General features: G+C 28.1%; 2 protein-coding genes across 3 annotated transcripts in view; both read left to right on the top strand.

Moving 5' to 3' along the window:
* Positions 1-1014: 1014 nt before the first annotated feature.
* Positions 1015-19519, top strand: LOC142319856 (inactive selenide, water dikinase-like protein). Of its 2 annotated transcripts, none has more exons than XM_075357532.1 (2): positions 1015-2444; positions 19426-19519. In XM_075357532.1, the coding sequence occupies exons 1-2, from the start codon at positions 1207-1209 to the stop codon at positions 19427-19429; spliced, it is 1242 nt and encodes a 413-aa protein (XP_075213647.1). In that variant the 5' UTR covers positions 1015-1206; the 3' UTR covers positions 19430-19519. The 2 variants fall into 2 exon arrangements, with proteins under 2 accessions (XP_075213647.1, XP_075213652.1); XM_075357537.1 differs by lacking the exon at positions 19426-19519 and adding an exon at positions 16229-16332.
* Positions 19426-20805, top strand: part of LOC142319837 (nucleolar pre-ribosomal-associated protein 1) — a 246924-nt gene continuing 245544 nt past the window's right edge. The window contains exon 1 of the mRNA XM_075357521.1: positions 19426-19519. The gene's annotated coding sequence lies outside the window, so the exon portion shown is untranslated. The remainder of the gene's footprint in view (positions 19520-20805) is intronic.

The following is a 20805-nucleotide window of genomic DNA, read 5'->3' as shown; positions in this document are numbered from 1 at the left end:
TATTCAATTCATCTGAATATTCGTCATATTTCAAACAAGCAACAAGACTGGTTTGTGCCGAATAATTCAAAGCCAGCCAAAATTTAGGGATATTGGTTAAAATAACTAATAAATAGCAAACAGCTGTTAGGTTTTTTCTTTTGGGGAAAAGTAAAATTATTCTACCTTATAGAAATTATTTGTTTAAAAATGTTTCTGTAAAAAATGGATTATAAATCCATAAAAGTTTTCTAAAATTTACTTCGAAAAAAGAAATCGGCTTGTCTCTATCATTTTAAGAGGTTATGAAGGTTTTATTAGTCACGTCTCGTTGCATTCGGTACATGTTAGTACCGCGAACTGAAGAGATGCTGTATTATGTTTATTTTTCGAAAACAAATTGTTTTTAGACATTACTAATATAAGCAACATAATACAAAACCGAAAGCGAATTTGTACCAAGGACTAAAGGTTAGGGCTAACAAGAAAGCAAATCCGTAAATTTTAATCCAAGTTTGTTTTTGTCGAGAAAATATGACAAAAAAATATTCGTGACACCTGACTTGAGTCAAATCTTAAAAATCTGAAAACCATAAAATATTGTGTTTTAATGCAAAATCAATAGAAAAAAATATTAGACAACTACGTAATTAACTGTATTACAATATACTGAATTCTTTTAAAATTCAATAACTTAATGCATATACACAGAGGTGCAATAAAATAATACTTAATTAGCAGTAATTAATTCTAGTTAATCAATGAAGAAGAAGTTTCTATGTAATATTTTGTACTGGCGTAAAAATTTTAATTTGCTAAATTTTGCAATAGAGAAAAAAATTACAATTTGTAACAATATATTTTTTTTATTGGAATTTTGTGAGCTTAAATATTAGAAACATTTACATACGAAGATTTATTCAACTACTCATCAATTTAATATCAATGACAAACTGAAAAATAAAAGTGAAATAGTTACGAAATTTAGTTTGTTGAGGTTTGTCTTCGTGCGTGGCATTAGTACAACTTTGTTGTTAAGTGTTTTACGATTTATATTAAATAGGTTGGTAAGACTACTACAATATTGTAGTCACAGAAACGCTGTTATTGTTGTTTCCGGTCCGGCATTGGAACGAGGGAAGGCGTCTAGGCCTTGTGTTTTTGTGTTTGTTGTGTTATTAAACGGCCGCAAACATTTTTTCCAACATTACACCGTATCAACCTGCCATGGCAGAGCTGCAGGCCACTACTGTTACGCAGGATGTGTTATCTGCAGCGCAACTGGAGCTCGGAGGTAATCCACATGCATTGGCATTGAGAAGGCCTTTTGATCCTGTAGCACACGATCTGGATGCAACTTTCAGATTGACTCGTTTTGCAGACTTAAAAGGATGAGGGTGTAAAGTCCCACAGGAGGTTCTTTCGAAACTCCTGGAGGGACTTCAGCAGAACGAGAACAGCACACAGGATCATGACCATTCTCACTTCATGAATATGTCAGTACCTAGGATAGGTATTGGCATGGATTCCTCCGTAACTCCATTGAGACATGCCGGTTTGTGTTTGGTTCAGACTACTGATTTTTTCTATCCGCTTGTTGATGATCCGTACATGATGGGTAAAATTGCGTGCTCTAACGTTTTAAGTGATCTTTACGCGATGGGTGTAACGGAGTGTGATAACATGTTAATGCTTTTGGGTGTTTCTACAAAAATGACTGAGAAGGAGAGGGATATTGTTATACCACTCATTATGAGAGGATTTAAAGATAATGCTGTTGATGCTGGAACAACTGTTACAGGAGGTCAGACTGTTGTTAATCCGTGGTGTACTATTGGAGGAGTGGCTACAACAGTTTGTCAGATTAATGAGTATATAGTGCCAGATAATGCTGTAGTTGGAGATGTTCTTGTGTTAACAAAGCCTTTGGGTACCCAAGTTGCTGTTAATGCACATCAGTGGTTAGATCTACCTGAAAGATGGAATCGTATTAAGTTAGTAGTTTCTGAAGATGATGTACGAAAAGCTTACCAGAGAGCGATGGATTCTATGGCAAGACTTAACAAAATTGCTGCAAGGTTAATGCACAAATATAATGCTCATGGTGCCACTGATGTTACAGGATTTGGTTTATTGGGGCATGCTCAAAACTTAGCTAAACATCAGAAAAATGAAGTTTCATTTGTTATACACAACCTTCCTGTTATTGCAAAAATGTCAGCTGTTGCAAAGGCATGTGGAAATATGTTTCAGCTTCTTCAAGGCCATTCTGCAGAAACTTCAGGTGGTCTTCTTATATGTTTACCTAGAGAACAAGCTGCTGCTTATTGTAAAGACATTGAGAAACAAGAAGGTTATCAAGCTTGGATTATAGGAATAGTTGAAAAAGGTAACCGCACTGCACGAATTATTGATAAACCTCGAGTGATTGAAGTTCCAGCTAAGGAAAAGGATGGAGAACTCTGGTAAATTGCTTGCAATCATTTTAAATAAACTATGATATGAAATAAAAATGTAATATTTTTGCATTAGAATACTATTAATGGACATGAATTTTAATTAAAAAGTATTTATTGTTAGTTGTGAAATTCTCTTTCAAAATGTCCAATACAACTAATAAATACTTACTATTTTTCAATTTGAAAATTATATATTTTATTGTGGTTTTTAGGAAGTAAATTTATTGAAAATTTTCAATTTTGTAATTGGCTGATAATCGCTACTTGTTATTCACTAATTATTAGAGATTTTTTCCTAAAGTATTTTTTATGTATTTACCATTGATGATTCCTATAATTTTTAATGTTGAAAATTAGATTCTTAGTTAATTGAATTATGATAATTGTTGTGTAATACTGAAAAAAAGCAATAGTACATGTTAAATATAGAAGGACTGGCCACTAATGATGAAATGAGAACAATTGTGAGATGATTTTTGTATATAGGGTTGGTATTTTTAAATCTGTAACAATTAGTATGTAATAATGTATGATAGGGTCAGTAGCCATTTTATGGTGTTGAAATTTATTGCAGTGCTATGAAAGGAACATTACTTACATTATGTAGAGTTAATTTACTGAGGTTTCATTTATTGCTTTCTTGTGAATTGTAATATATTTATAGTAATTTTAATGCTCTGGTGGTTACTACTCTTTATATTCCATTTTAAAAAATCTTTTAATTTAACTGATTTTAAAATGTACACTTTTTAGTGATATAATTATTTTTTCACCTGTGTGATAGTTCTAAGTTTTATATCTATCCACCTATGTGTACTTCGATAGCCTTTTTTTTTATTTTCTACTGCAGTTCAATGACAATATTGTTAAGTAATTTTTTTCATACTCCTTTTATAATTTATACTTCAGATAGCAGTTTTAAATTAATGCTTGTAAGTTTTCTTAACTAAGTCAGTGTAAAGCATAATTTTTTGTATCATTCCAATTATTTTAACTAAGGATTGTTTTATGATTGAAGATTGGTAGTCAGCTTTATTTCTCAATAAATTTATTATATGCACTAAAATGAAAATTTAACCTTATTCATATCCATCTTCACACTTTTTCATTTAATGGAAGCTATTTAAATTTTTTTATTTATTTAATAATTTAAAAACTTCTGCATTAATCAGTGATTTAATTAATCATGTTAAGAAACTTACAGTTGTATGGTATCATGGGTGGTACTGTAATGATTTTGTGTAGTTATTAAAATCTCTAATTCTTTCTGATGTTTTTGAATAATTTCTTTTCTTAGAGATAAATGAATGCAGAGTTGTATTTAATTGAATTTTCTCAAGTAACTTATTTATTAGAATATTTGTCAGTTTTACAAAGTTTTTATAACATAAAACCGCGAAAGTTATTTACCTTTAAGATTACAGTTCTCTGATAATTGATTGATGACTGGTAGCTGGTTATTTGGAGTGATAGTTGCCATAGTATGTTAAAAAATTACCAATAACCAAGTATAGTGTTCAGGGAGGAATATTTTTTTACATATTGTATGAGCGTATTTGATTGTGTGACTGTATTTTTAGAACTGTATATTGTAGTGTATTTTTAAAAAGTAAGTAATTGTATATTTCCAGTTTTTGTTAGTGGTTTGCTGTCAGTTTCTCAGCTAAGTTTTTCTGATCTAATGTTAATTATTTTTTAAAGTAGCATTATAAACTAAATCTAACCAATTAAGCTTCAAACATATTTATTTTATGAAAAATTTGCAAAAAGAAAAAGTATACAATTTTATATTGGAGGTAATATTACTGTTGTATTAAAAGTAAGTAAATATTTAATAAATATTTGATATTGGTGAAGTGTATTCTGTGATTAATTGAACCAGCTTTCCTACTATAAAATACACCATTGTTTATGGGTTTTTTTATGGATTTATGTTGCTATATTATAATTACTTATACATTGCTGAATGTAAAATTTGCTATTGAAGTTGAATTTTAAGATGTTACTGATGAGTTACAGTTTTAATGACTTATTTCAGTAAATTAAAAATATTATTTATTTAGTTGCAGTAGAAAATTACAATAAAAAATAGGTTTCACTAAAATAATGTTATTCAGGAATTTTTTTGTTTTTAAAGTTATTATAATTTATCTGTAAATATTATGTGAAGTTTGTAACATCTTAATTCCTTGGTAGTGGCCCTTTCTGCTTTAATTTTATTCTTAAGTAGGTCTTGTGCTAAAATAATTTAGGAAGAAGATATCTTCCATAGAATTTTGTGTACCTGCTTTTGTATATTCCAATTTGTTAATTGCCTAATATGTGAAGCTATAACATCAATATCTTTAAAAGTAATCATGAAATAGATTTGTATCTAAAGATTTTCAAATTCTATGAAGAAGACTGTTTTAAATTTGTGTTTAATTAATATTTTATTCTTCTCAGGAACAGTATTTCCAAGTTTGCACAAACAGTAGTTGTGAAACACAAAAATCTAATCAGTGTGGTTATAAATTTATGTACAGTGTAACTGGGCGAGTAGAGTTACCTATGTGAAATAAGTAAATGATGATGGTTCAGTAAACAAGTTCTTTATTTCAGTGATGGTGAACCTTTGAGCTCAGTGTGTCAACATTTTGAAAAACCCTAACTTAACTCTGATGCCATGTCACATATAGACTATATCTGCCATGAAATATATATGTAGAGATATATGATATAGAAATATCATCTATTTCTATATAATATAGAAGTATTCAAATTTTTTTGGTATTTGCAACCATAGTATAAAAAAAATTATATTTTTATTTATTTTATATATTTAAATGTTATTTAACAAAGAGAAATCAACCAAAAAATATGTATAAAATGAACAGAACAGAAAATTAATGTACATTTGGGAAAAAATAATAATAAAAACAATTGTAATCAAATGGTATGAAAACTAGAAATTAGTGAATTTTTGGCACTGAAGTTGCTAATTCTTTGATTGCAGGGTGCACTTCAAGGCCAAGCAAGCACCACCAACTTCATCTGTTGGCCGGTTTTTTTTGTTCATTTTAATATTATTTAATGCTGAAAACAAAGTCTCACAAAAATATGTTGATGAAAAAATTGTTAGCTAAGCCATGGCTAGATTTTTTATGTCGCTAAAAGTGTCAGGTAATCTATTCCAAGCAATCAAAATTTCTTGTTCGTAGTTGCACTCTTTTTCATTATTCAAATGATTTCATTGCAAATTTTCAAGTTTAGATCTTAAGCCGACACGAGTCCAAATGCTATCTTGAAAATCTGCAAGTTGCATATCCAGATCTTCAGTTTGCATCCATTGAAAACCCATTAATTCCAAAGTACTGTAAACAACTACACCTGGATACTTAATTGTTTTAATGGCCTGTTCTAGGTTTCAAAATTAGTTGAATCTTTTGCTGAACTGTTCAGATGTGTTTACTATTTTCTGGTACATAAGTATGAACTCCATTACACTCGTGGCCTCTCAAAATACTTTTTTATCCGAGGAAAATACTTATAAGTTTAGTTTCAATATCTTGCTTAAAAAGTTTAAGTTTTCTTTCAAAAAATTTAATGTATCCAAACATAACGTCAATACTTTCGCCAAAACCTTGTAATTTTAAGTTCAGCTCATTCATATGAATAGAGAGATCTGTAAAAAACATCTAATTGCTGACCCACTTATGATCACTGATCATTGATCCTTATTCTCAATAAATACCGTAATTTCTTCAAAGCACTCCACAAATCGCTAGTACTTTACCTTGACTCAGCTGTCTCACATTATTGAACATCTACAGTCTACTGTAGATTGAATCAGCTTCCTGTAAAAGTGTAGAAAATTCTTGCTTGTGAAGGGGTAGAACAGCTATAAAATTCACAATTTGTGTTACAAGTGACATTAAATCATTCAATTCTGAGAATCCTGATTTGGCACACTACACCTGATAAGGCAATGAATAGGAACAAGTGGATGTCTAATAGCTTTTATAAACAATTTCACAAATCCCACATTTTTTCACATATTTGGTGTCCCCATCTGTCGTACAATTATACCGTCACAATTTTAGAGGTATCAGTATTTAGATCACTGAATGTTTTTATAACAACCTTACTTATTTCGTCTCCTGATGTACTTATTGGGACTGATTCTAACTTTATTAACTCTTTTCTCATTGTGAGACCATCAGAATATCTAGTAATAATGGTCAACTGAGCATTTTATACGACATCAGTAGTTTCATCAAGAGAAATCAAAAAATATTTAAGTCTTTTTTTTTTATTTGATATATGTTTTTGTTAGCCCTACTATTCTTTGATAATATTTCTACCGAGTGGTAACTTGGAAATTTTTTTAATATCATCTTTAGTTTTCATATAGAGCTGATCTTAGAAATGTTTCTTTTTTAAATTCTCCATCACTGAAGGCAGCATAGCTCCATGCTGAGCTATGGAGTGTGCAATACAGAAACTTTAGCCGATGTTAAATTTGTAGAGCATCTTACAAATTTAATGATTGACTTTTATAGTGGTGTAGCTGTCTAGAAATTTATTCCTTTCATTGATACTTTTTTTCAAGAGCTGAGAATGATTACTTTCAAAATGTCTCTTTACATTCCATGTTTTGCTTACTACCGTTTCATTACACAGTATGCACAGTAATCTGTTGTTTTTGTCGACGGTCCCATACATCTTTGTTCATAAGTCTTGAAAGGTTTGGCTACTGCTACTTCCACTTCCTTTATCATTCAATCTTGCTTTTTTATTTTTTTGATTCTCAATCACAAGGCTGCAAAAATAAATAAATAAATCACAGTGTTTTTTTTTTTTTTTTATAAAAGGCTGATAGGTTTTCTTACCTATTAACTTTTTGCAGTGTTGTTGCACTGATTCCTGGTACAAAACAATTAAAAGGTAGTATGTATAACCAACAAGTATATGGTGTAATCAATTGTCTGACACGCAGAATGTCTCATCAAGCACTGTTGTACTGGCAACATATCTTTTTCTTCTAACCCTCCCACTTCTGTCTCCTAGTGAACATGGTGGTCAAGTGCGTTTGTTTGCTGAATGCATGCGAAGATTACCTGAGACAAATGTTGACAATAACTAAGCCCTTTCCGGAATTGGGAATTTTGTCACTTGAGTAAGAATAAAATGCCATGAGTAAAGATTAATCCCTTTATAGTGCAATTCCTAACATTTTTATATTATTTCAGTATTGGAACAATGTATCTTGAATGTTTTCACTATTTATCTTTAACACATATTACTCGAGTGATGCCCAACTCTGGCCATTGGGAGAGACAAGTATTTGAATTATGAAATTTTTTGTCTCTGTCTATGCATGTCACCCAAAGTGAGTTCGCGTATCATAGGTTTGCCATCACAGTTTTATTTCATTATTTTTTTTATTAAAAAAGTGTTGAACATCACAGTAAAATTGTTAAAATGCAGTTGATTGTTTCTGTTCAGTCAAGTTTTTAATTATATCTATATAAAAATAATGTAGCATTGCCAATATTATGTAACAAAAGGTGATATAATGGTCAGGTTACTATAAGAAGCCTCAGCATTTATCAAATGTTACATCTTGTTTATATGTGTATTAGATATTTTATCAGAATATCATTTAGGTAACTTTTTTCATAATACATGAGAAGATATTTCATCTTTCTGATGAGTGATGTGCTGTTATGATTTACATTATTTCTAAGTAAATTTTATTTTTTAGTTTCTGATGCTAGAAAAAAAAACAATTTATTTTTTGTTACTGAAATCATATAAATTTATGTGGTATTAAAGAGATTTCTTATATTAATAAAATTATAATTGTGGTTTTGGGTTATTTATAATTGAATTTTTGATAATTTTAACTTGTGATTTTTGGTATGAATTTTACTACCACATTTAGTTTTTCTCAGTAAATGAAGCAAATATATTATAATAAAATGGATTACAAATTTTTTTGTTTACAAGAATATCCGAGCAGTTGCCTGCAGACTTGTATTAAAATATATTATTTTTGGCATATGATAATAAAATAAAAGTTTGTTATCATGGCCAATTTTACTGTGCTGATAGGTTAATTAAAAACATTCCCTTTTACTTTAGTATCTTTCTCATGCAATGTATTAATATAAAACTGTTGTATCCATGAAGAAAATCTTACATAAGACTTTTTTTAGGTATGTTATGAAGTAAGTTTTAATTAATTCATGCAATGAAATAGGTTATGTATTTAAGTAAATTTAGTTTTCATAATTTTTGTTATCCAAAATTAATAAATAATTTTTTTTTTGTTCGTGTAAAATCGACCCCATTCAGTGGTGTATTTAGGAAATATAGGCACATATTTATTATAATGAAAACCCTGTTAAAATGGATAATTTTATTTACCAGTTCTCTTTGATACAAAGCTGATGTTTCTACTTGCTCATTTGTAGTTTTGTTGAATACTTTGTTAGTACTCAAACCGTCCCTTTTCTTATATTAACATGTAGTATAAAATTTTAGAATAACTTCATATCTGTAATAGGCTTCTGTGCATAGTATTCTAACAACAACAGTTTTTAGTGTTTTAGAAATTAAAGGGTTTTTTTAACTGTTTCTGATTGTCGCCAAATAATCTTTTATGAAACTCACGGGTGCCTGTGTTCTCATTCAACTAGTAATTATACCGATTAGGAATATCAATGGCGTGGATTGAGTTCTTTGTACCGTATAAGTTCTCATTCTGCACTAACATCTGTTTAATTTGTTTTGCACATTGTATATTGTCTTTTATGTTTTACTGTTTTGCAAATTGTCTTTACTCTTTGGATTAATTGATTTGCTTTTTAATGCTAACAAAACCTTTTTTTGTAGTAACATGAGCATGTTGGATTAAATTGTAGAGGTAGATGAGTTTGTGTTGTGCAGGATGATGTAAATTAATATCTGAGGTATATATATATATATATGTATATATATATATATATATATATATATATATATATATATGTTGTGTTTTTAAGTTGTAATATCTAATACCGTCCTTTCTGCAGAGTAGAGAAGTAAAGCTTTTTCAGAAGGTATTTGTTAACTTATTTTATATAAAGGTTAAGATTTACAAGACATAGCTATAATTGCAAATAAATCTATAGTTAATTGTTCAGAACAGTAATGATTATGAAATACTTAGTCCTTTTTTTTTAATGAAAATTGTAATTTTCAAATTTGTTAAATTCAATTCTTACTATAAGAGTCAGTTTTAAGTTTACTGTGTTTTTCTAATAGACTTTCAGCAGTTCTACGCCTACGTCCAGAATGAGGTATGATGAACTCAATCCATACCATTAATTTTCTTTATCGGTATAATTATTGGTTGGATGAGAACACAGCACCTGAGAGTTTCATATAAGATTATTTGTGACAATCAGTTATATTTATCAAAATCCCTTTAAATTTCTCAAACACTAAGAACTGTAGCTGTCTGAATACTACGCACAGAAGCCTGTAGATATGAAGTAATTCTAAATTTAATATCATGTGTTAATGTAAGAAAAGGGACAGTTCAGCACTTATGTTGATAGCTCAATATATTTAGTAAAACCTTTATAAATAAATCATTTAAATATGCTTGTTTATCATACACCTGCTATCAGCTCCTCACAAAATATAGATTTTTTTTCTTTAATTGTAATCTGTCAAGATATTAGGAATACTCCAAAAATCTAATTGCTCTCTTATGTCATAACTTGAAAGAATAAGAACTGTCATTAAACTATTATTAAGAGAAAGTTACACTTGTAGGATTAGTTTTATATAAATCTATTACGTAAGAAGTTTTGTAAGGCTCAATAAATAGTTTGTAATAACTGACCTGATCTTGACCCCCTTAAAGAGGTAAGCAAAACAATAGGTTCATTTCTGGTGTAATTTATCATGCGACTTCTTTCACAAAGAGCCTACAGTAAATTGCAATAGTACTGCCTTAAGAAACATGGAAATAATAATATTAATGGTACTAATTAAAAAAGTTATAAATAAAAAAAATATGTTGTAATGTTACTAATTTTCTTAGGGGAATCTGCTGTGTTGTGTAAGGTTAGTAAAATTTGTTCAAGTTGGTAGATAGCCATCTTTTATAATTGCAAATATGTGGTTAACTGTTATCTACTTCAAAAGTTAGTATTTACATAGACCTCTCTTGTGCACTTCTTGGTGCACTCTTGTGACTTCTTGGTATAAAATATAAATTATTAATTTTAAATAATTAGTATATGAGCTTTACTTGGAAGTTGCTCAAAAAGATCTTTATTCCATAGTGAGGTAGGCTGATTTTATGTGATGTATGCTATACCATAATAATTTAAAAAAAATTCCTTGATTTTCTGTCCATGTATTCATTATACAGTACTTGGAAAAACTTAGATGTTTGTATTTTTTTAATTTTATTTGTATTTTGTTTTTTTATTTCTTAAGTTTTTTTTGTATTGTTGTGGTCCCTAATTTGTAAAATTGATTTTTAACAGAATTTAAGGTATTAAGATCATGTAAAGTGTGTGAGTTATTTTAATTTTTTTTATGGAACCTCCATCTTTATTATTGAAGAGAAAATGTGATTGTCTGAAATACAGTTATTAATGTATAACATGGTTCAGTGATCTGTTTTACTTCTTTCTTGTTTAGGTTATAACAACCCTGGTAATTTTAATTATGGATTCATTTACCCCTGTATATTTGTTTTCAAACATTTTTTTGCATTTTTATCTTCATTTAATAAATAATGCAATATATTCAAACCATCTAAGAAAGTTAAGATAATTTGCTTAATCTTTTGGTTTTTAAATTCTTTTTTGTGAAGCTTGGAATTAATTTTATTAGAAAAAAGAAGTAGTACCAGTTTTTATAATATTGGTAAAACATGAAATTGTACAAAGCTGAGAGACTGCAGCCTTTAGTTGGTGGAAAAATTTAAAACCAGATAAGTAATAATATTTTGTAACAAAATGTAACCACATTCAAATTACTCGTTAAAAACATTTACAAAGATAAAATTCATTATTAAGTTATTATTGGAGAAAATTGATTGTGATCAAGATAATGTAAATTACTGATATTTGTTACATCAACAGATAAACTTGTATTTGTTTAATTGAATTTTACGTATCTGGTTGAACCTTGATTTGATAATAGTTTCTTTCCATTCAAAATATTGAAAAATGAACTGATTCAATTTTTTTCTTGCTTTGTTTGAATGTAGGGAATAATTAGTTTTGCTTTGTGGTTTTTCTCATTTCTGCATGTTAAATGTGTGTAACATTTTTTTATTCATCATTCTGTTAAAATCTACAGCTTTGTCACTATAGAAATTATTTTGTTTAAGTTGAGAAGGTAATATTTTTAATACATTTTCATTCTTTGGTTATTAGACAGTCCAATATTGACTTGAGTTGAATCTCTAATGCTGATTTTGACAAAATTCAATTTTCTTAAAATAGATTAAAAAAATTGTAGTAATAGTATCTCTACTGAATAGTTAGTTTTTTTTTTTTTATAAAGTTGTGTTGATTTAAATGTTACGGTAATTAAATTGTGTACTTTTTTAATGATTACAATATCATGCAGATGCATTAAATATAACTTAATTACTGTGATGTAGTAAAAATGTTGAAAACTTCCTTTTTGCTTTACTGTTGATGTAAAAAAATATCTCAATTGAAAATATACAGAGGGATGCAAAAGTTGGTATGCAGGTTTTATTATGAAAAAAACAATAACTTTATGTCACAAAAAGGATAACATAAACTTTAAGTTAATACATTTAAGACATTTCTCAAATTGCCGGCCTTCAGCATTTACACATTCCTGTTGTCTAGCTTCTACATTCAAGCACACTTTGACACAGAGGTCCTTATTGTTATCAATTTCTTGGCATGCTTCTCTTATGAATTGATACATATCAGCAGTACATTGTTTTATTGCAAATACTTTTATCCTTGATTACACCCCATAAGGTCTGGTGATCATGGTGGCCATTCAAGTAGCCCTCATCAACCTATCCAGTGTGTGGGTTTAGTTGTCAAGAAACCCCACACTATTAGCATACTGGGGAGGAGCTTCATCTTGTTCGAAAAGAACTCTTTATTATCCTGGTGTAGCTGTAATTATGGAATACTAGTGTCCCGCAGCATGTTAAGATAAATGTTGTGGGTAACAGTTATATGGAAAAAACGCCCAGTGACCCCTCACATGAAAGGCACACCCAAACTGTAATCCCAGGTTGATCAGTTGTTTTCAATCATTACATGAAGATTATCTGTTGAGTAATAGGCACAGTTACGAGTACTAACAGTGCCTGATGTTTAAAATTAGCTTCGTCACACCAACAAATTTTTCGAATGATGCCATCACCTTGTCTTTCTTCATTGGGAAATGTCTAACTCAACAGAAGCTCTCTTGGATATTTGTGGGCTTTTGAGTAAATGTCTGAGCAACTAACATTTCATTTTCATAGGTAGTAACACTGACTGGTCGGTCACTCTTTGGCATATTACAAATGGACCCAGTTCTGTCATACGTATTGTGCAACCTGTAAATTGATAGTCTACGTACTTGGTGGAGGTGTATTGAATTCTTCTGCCCATTTTTGTCTAACCTGTTCAGCATTCTCTGTTTTCCGTTATCCATTATTCTTTGATTATCCACTGGTACATTGGTCATTGCTTAAATTACCAGCCATGATTTAAGCAGTGATTATCTGAAAACAAAACAATAACAGATATAATATATTTTAATAGTATAGAACAGTAGAGCATAATAACAGTATATACCTACTTTTGCACCTCTTTTGTATATATATATTTATTTATTATTATCATTATGTACTAAGTATACTTGCATATTCATTTATCATCTCTGTTCTCTAAAATAAATTATTCTCTTTTCTTCATAAAACCACAAAAAAGTGTTTCATTTTAACCAGTTGTTTTTTTCTTTGATAATTAATTATTGTGGTAGTTATATATCAATTAATTTATTGATTTGTTTTAGTTATTGTAAAATTAAATAATTTTCTTTATTATAAAACGTACATGCATCAGTGAATATCTTTTTTGTTTTTATAAAAAAAAGGAAGAATAAATATTTTAAGTATATTCAGTAAAATCTCTTTAAAGTAGCAGAATCCTTTTTCGTTGAGTATCATGTCAACAGTGTCATATTTCTGCGTTGATTGAACCAAATGAAAAATGCCCTTCCATTATCCTAGTGTACAACATATTGTAAATAATTAAAAAACACTATATGACATTCAATCATTTTTTTGTGCTTTAAATATTGTACTCGTAAAGCAAACAATGACATATTTCAGTAAATCTGTTTGTGAATATTATTGGTTTAATAATGTTTAGAGAACATATTGATAATCATAAAATAATTATATTAATTTGAAATTGTAGTTACAGACACCTACTTTCAACAGAATTTTACTATACAGGTTTTAATTTGGTTGTAGTCAAAGGATGGAATTGGCAGAATGTGATGTTTTACTCATCTTATTTTTATTTTGTTGATCCATTGTTTATTTTCTTCTTGTTTAATTTGCTAATTAAGATGGTTTGATTAAACCCGGGACCTTTTGTAAATTATTATTTTTTAAAATCAATTTTAATTATTTTACTTTTTCAGATATTGCAAACATTTCTAGATATATTCTTTTATGTTAATTAAGAATCAAATTTTAACTGAAGATTTTTTTGGTAGCAAGCACTGATTAATTAAAATATTTCAAATGAGAGAATTAAAAATTGTTAAATTATAAAATGCTAACCTAATTGGTAAGTTGGATTCCTTCAACTTTTTCACTGTTTTGGAAAGGTTTGAATCTGTTAAGATAAAAGCTCTCTTGAACAGGTTTTTTTGAATGGATCATATTACTTGAGAGAGATTTTACTATACTTATACACATTTTAATAAATAAATATAAAGTATTGGTAAACTTATTTTTTTTTATTATAATGGTGAACATAAACTATTTAAAAACATATATCACATCCACTAATATGTGTATTTCATATTATACATTGCCAGTTCAACATTATTTATGATAGATGTTATTTTTTAAAGTATTGTTATGCATATAATTTAATTGGAAACCATAGTTTGTGTATTTTGGAAAAATTGATATTTAAAAATTATATACACTATGAATAAAAATTTTTATTTACTTAATATGGTGCTTGTTCATTACAAAGATTATTTCTTGTTAGATTTAGAGCTTATATTCTTTTTATTTATCAGAGACAGAATTGCAAATAATTTGTTTTTCTTTGTATATGGTACCCCAATAAAAAAAAGCAGTAAAAATAGACAGATATTCATTCTCATTTACTCTTTCAGGACTCAATATGTGAACATCACAATCAAATGGGATAGGAAAGGGGAAATGAATTTTTTCTAATATCTCAAATAAATAAGTAATTTCAATAAAGTAAGAAGTCTGATAACTTCATAAGTGTTATAAACTTAGAATTTTGTTACTATAAAACTAAATTCACTGAGATATATTTGGGAGGAGAACACCTTTATTGATTCATTTTGAAAACTAATTTTTTAATCTTATATTTAATTGAAAATAAAATTACTTGTTATAAGATTTTGTTATTGGAATTATTGTTGTGGTTGTTCTTATATTAAAAAAATAAATAAACATGTTTGGTATTAAATAACTCACTTTTTTAGAATATATTTCAAAGAATTTGATCTTTGTGGCTTTTTGTTAAACAATTTCACGTGTACACATTTAGTTAGTAATAATTTTATAAATTGTATATTGATAAAATAATATATTAAATATATTTACTTTTGAAATACAAAATATAAACATTTTTTATGAAAAATATTTGGTTGATTGATACTAGATAAAGTTTCTTTAAAAAAAGTCACATGCTTCTTTCACTTTACAAATAAACACTTGAAATACCCATTCAAATAATTCTGAAGTTAGTATTACTCTCAAAAGTTTAGAAAGCTCAGTTGATGTGCAGGTTGGGGACAAATGGTAGAAAGAAGTAAGATGCTGGCCTATTGTTACCAGTGTTGTGTACTGACACTCACTGTTAATAGTACACTCATCTTTTGCTGTACTATACCAGTACAAGCACTGTTTCAGACACCCCAGTTATAACTACTACTGTGCATCTATATGATTTCAAAAATTTGACTAGTTTTCAACTGTGTACCAAATTTCTATTTGGTTATTTGTGCACTATTAATGTTAAATAAGTCTTAAGAATTTTTAGAACAAAATGCTATTATTGATGGATAAATCTAATTATTTATCTTTAATTTATTACTTTTCTGATATATCCGAGGGAATTTGGATAAGAATTTTTAAACCAAATTATGTTTTTTTTAAGTTTTAATATTTTGTAATTGAACTGCTTCATTTTAGACATCAAAAGAACAAAAGAAAGAGTTTTATGCAAGTAAAGGTATTGTAAATGAAATCTTAAAACTAAGAAAATTATTATAAAATGGTCATTTATTTTTTCTTTTCTTTTTTTATTAGTAAAAATACTTTTTATCATTTAAATTTTGAGTTTATGTTCAATATGAGATCCCAAATTATGGAGTGAAGCTGATACCACTAAAGTAATTGTCATGTTTTTTACTCTGAATCATTTGAAAATAAATTACTAACATTTATTTACTTTTAGAAAAACAATAATTATAAAATATGATACACAATAATTCGTGTAGTATAATTATTAATAACAGTATTTATATTTCAGATGCAGACATACAATTGATAATTTCAAAATGTATTGGCCAGTTTTTTTTAAATAGCGACCAAAAAATTGAATTAAAGTACACTTTCTTAAAAGAACTATTGTGGTATATTATGATGTCTTAAAAAAAATTCATTTTCCCCTTCACTGACACTTTCATCATCATGCTATGGGCTTGTATAAAAAATGATTTCTCAACCAATTTTCATAACTCATCTTTCTTTTCTTTTTCTTTTTTAAATTGAGGCTACCACATTTGCTGATATAATATTGCAATTGAAGAAAGCTACTATATATGTATATATTGCAGTGCTCTACACATGTAACTGTGGTATGTGAAAAAAGTTCACAGGTTATTCAGAATTTCAATAGTGTATATCTCTATTAAAGATATTACTTGTCAACAAAAAGCAGAGATAGTATTTTACTAATTTACAAGTAAGTTTGTCCATCACTTCCTTACTGTGACACTGAAATAATGGTGTTTTGAAAAATGAAACTGAATCAGGATTTCTCAGTGTAGTCTGTACACCAATATAAACTTATGTTGCTAATGCTATGAAGTGCAGCTAATGAATCAAGTTTTTTTTTAAAATGTCATTGCAATTACAATTATTAGTTATTTGATTGATTTGATGCTATTATCTATTATGCTAGTTTGATGAGATTAAAAAATTAGCACACATTAACAACATCCTCAGTTATCTGGTAATGTGTTTCCAATCTTTATATTTCTGTACAGTTTACAGTATATATCTACTATTAGCAAATTAATAAAACTGTGATGTCTTTAAATGGTCCCAACAAACTAAACGCTACAAGATTTTGCCTCATGTTTTTTTTTGTCTTGGTTGTTAATTGTAAAATAGTTCAGAAATTATAATTTAGATATCAGTCTCATAATTTTCAAAATCCTCTTGTAATAGTTAATTTCAGAAGTCTGAGGAGAAATATTTTAGTGTGTATACATTTTTTTTTCCATTATAGTCATCATGTTTTATGTTCTGTAATAATCTCTGCACATACATCATCAGCAATCAGTTTTTTTTTTAATTCAGTTTGTTTTTATATAAGTTTTTTTACCTTATACACATTTTGTATTACAATTTATTAAATCTGAATATCTTAATTTGTGTATGTAGGCTGCATACACACTTTTTAGTTCATCTCATTAAAAAATACCACTAAAACGTTTGCTCACCTATTTATCTTATCATCCTTCCTAACTTCAACATCTCTCTCTCGAACTATTGTATCGTTAAAAAATAAAAATAAAAATGTTGTTGGCATTTGAATTATTTCGGTGTAGAATGAATAATGAAGTGAGTTTTAATTATTCTGAGTTAATTGTAACTGGCATGCCAAAGCAAAAGTCAGTTTTCTAAATGAACTTTTTGTGTTGTGGGGCGTTAGATCACATGTTGGAAAACATTAATTGGGCTGCATCAGTTTTGAAATCATCCTGATAAGAAGTTTTTCTTGAATTCATATGCAGATGATACCAGATGTACTTATTATTGTTATTATTATTTTTTAGGTATTGTAATTAAATATTGAATATAATTTTTTTTATATAACATACTGACTTATAAAAAGACTTGTGAAACTGTCTTTTATTTATTTTGAGTAGCAGATTTTTTTTTTACCAATATAAAAATAGCTTTTTTGGCTTAAGTATCATTTTTCTGGCATATTTTAAACTCTAAACATGTTTTGTTTTAAGTTCCTTAAAAATATATTCATTTTCAAATAACTTGAATTTTTTAGAGTTTAACTAATTTTATTGGCACTATAACAAAGTAAATTTATAAAAAATAGTGTTGTTCAGTTCCATTTTTTGGTCTTTACTACTATTTTCTCAGAAAGTACTGGATATACAGTTATGGATCTTGTTTTTTTTCTTCAGATTAAAATCATGTAAAACCAGTAGTTTTGTACTATAATTTGTACCCTGAGAATTTCAATGTTACCTAATACTGGAGCATTGTGGCAAAATTTTCATTAGCCAGAAACATTTAAATGAGCTATGTTTGTAAATGTTTTTTTTTTTACTTTCACCAATAGGACTTATCCTGAGTACCTTTATTACTTCACAACACTGTATGACAAATTGTAATCTACTGCTATGTTTTAATTATTTGTAATGTAATTCCAGAATACAGAGTTTTTATAATATCTTTGTGGTTGTATAGCATTTCTGCACCTTTACTTAATAATAATTAATTTTCTGTAATTTCTATTACTGATTTATTGCTACCATTCATTATTTATCAGTTGAAACTGTACAACTTAACCAAAAATAATTTTACCAATTCACTATTTTTTTTTATGAAGTAATGGGATTGGTAAGACCATTTCATAGTGCTCACTATGTTTGCAAACTTTCATAAACTTTTTCTAACATATGTTCATCTAAACATACTTACATGGACTCCAGTCCAGTAGCTTTCTGGTAATCCATTATTGTTTACTGATGATATTTTTGCCTTTGCTGTTAGCTTCTAGCTTTCAGAGGAAAGGAGATATTTGTCTGGTTTTGAGTTAGGTTCATGGGAGATTTTACTCTTATAATTTGTAGGAATTGATTCTTTTATGGTGAGTGGTGGGACATTCCAATGTTCACAAGCAAAAGGACATATCTCTTTTTTGCAATTTTATAGGATGACCAAAAAAAAACATTTTAGTCAGATTTCTTTTTTCCTTTGATCATTAAATAAAAATGATTTCATACTTTTAGAGTTTTTAAAATATATTTTAAACGAATATTATTGACTTCAGGAATATTTTTTTAACATTTGTGACACCTAGGCTTAATATGAACTTGTACAGCCCAAACATGATCCAGTTATGAAAAACTCAAGTCAAAAAAAATGTATGATCCAGTTATGACTTTCATCATGTTTGGGCTTTCTTTTTCCTGTTTAGCTTCCGGGAATTACCGTTCAAGTATTACCTCAGAGGATGAATGAGGATGATATGTATGAATGTAAATGAAATGTAGTCTTGACCTGAGACTGTACAAGACTATACTACATTTATACTCATACATATCATCCTCTGAGGTAATACCTGAAACAGGAAAAAGAAACCCCAAACTTAATTAAAGTCATAACTGGATCAAAAGTTTTTTGCCAAAATATGATTCATAAGGCTTAATTTATTGGTGCACTTAAGTAAAAAATGTGTATTTTTTAATTTAGGTAATACGTTTGGTGTGAGTACATATGGTATACTTATCAATGTTTATAAAATTACTGCAACCACATTTGGTATACATGGCCCAAATACATTAAGGTAGGTGAACTAGTCACTATTTGAACAAAAATGTTATCTTTTAGTCGTTAATAGTGCTGGAAGTTGATAATTTGTAATTTTTTGTTATTACAAGTTAATGTCCAATCTTGTGTACATAATTTCCATTAAAATAATATTACAAAGATGTAAAAAAATTTTAAATCTTGCTTTATATGTTTTAGTCATACTTTAATCAGACTATTATCATACATTGCATGGGTTTAATTAATAGGTTAATTTGGATTTCAAAAGATAATATAATATATTGAAATTTCTAATATATTTATAAAACATCAAACAAATTTTCAATGAAATATTTACTATACAAAGTAACAAAATAGTTAAGTTTTTTGATTATTGAAATACAATTGTGAATTAACAAAACTTTTTTTTTGTTGCTTATATACATTTTACTAATTTACCCCCGTACAGGGGGAATGTTTGCAGAAGTAGTGGTTGAATATTGTATTGTCATCCGACCTTAGTAACTGTGCAAAATTTCATCAACTGGCAATGTCAGGAAGTATGTTAAATTAAGGATGCAAGATTTAAGGACAAACATGAAAAAAAATAATTGAAAAAACTGTGTGAGTTAAAATAAAGCAAGTAAAAATATAGTGATATGGTTCAAACTAAAAAAAATATTTTCAAGAAATAAGTCATGAATTTTATATTTAAAGGCATACAGCACCATATACATATAAATTTTAACAAAATTATGTTTTTGGGAGAGAGCCTCTTGTTGCAATTTCAACTTGGAGCTCCTGCTTTAATTTTACACTTTGATCAGTGAAGTAGATGGTAGCAAAGAATTTTGGTTTAAAAGATGTGATTTTGCTGAATATCTTGGCTTGTCATACTATTCAAAAGGGTTTGAACTAAAGGATGAAATTAATTTTCCCTCGCTTAATTAACACCAAATGGCAACCAAATGTAAACTTTTTATCAGAGCCTAGTTTGTAAGAACTGTTACTCTAAATATAAGAAAGCAATAAAATTTACAGATTAGGTTTATGAAGAGCTGCTTCTGTCACTATGGGAAACTGGTCAATATTCAGTAGTCAAGAAAGAAAATGAAAATTTTTGTTATCAAGTAATTATTGCCAACAATTCTCATCAAATTGAGATGTCAGATTTATTTAGTTAAAGAAAATCAATATATATATATCTTTTCAGAGTAAGAAACAAATATTTTCTGTTATCAGTTAATAACTTAGTGTTTTTCTTTATAAAAACAAACATTGAACTAATGTATAGATTAAAAGATACAGTAATGTAAAAAGAAT

The sequence above is a fragment of the Lycorma delicatula genome, chromosome 1 (genome assembly GCF_047948215.1).
Source record: "Lycorma delicatula isolate Av1 chromosome 1, ASM4794821v1, whole genome shotgun sequence".
In the NCBI taxonomy this organism is placed as follows: Eukaryota; Metazoa; Arthropoda; class Insecta; order Hemiptera; family Fulgoridae; genus Lycorma; species Lycorma delicatula.
This window is presented reverse-complemented; position numbering and strand designations above follow the sequence as displayed.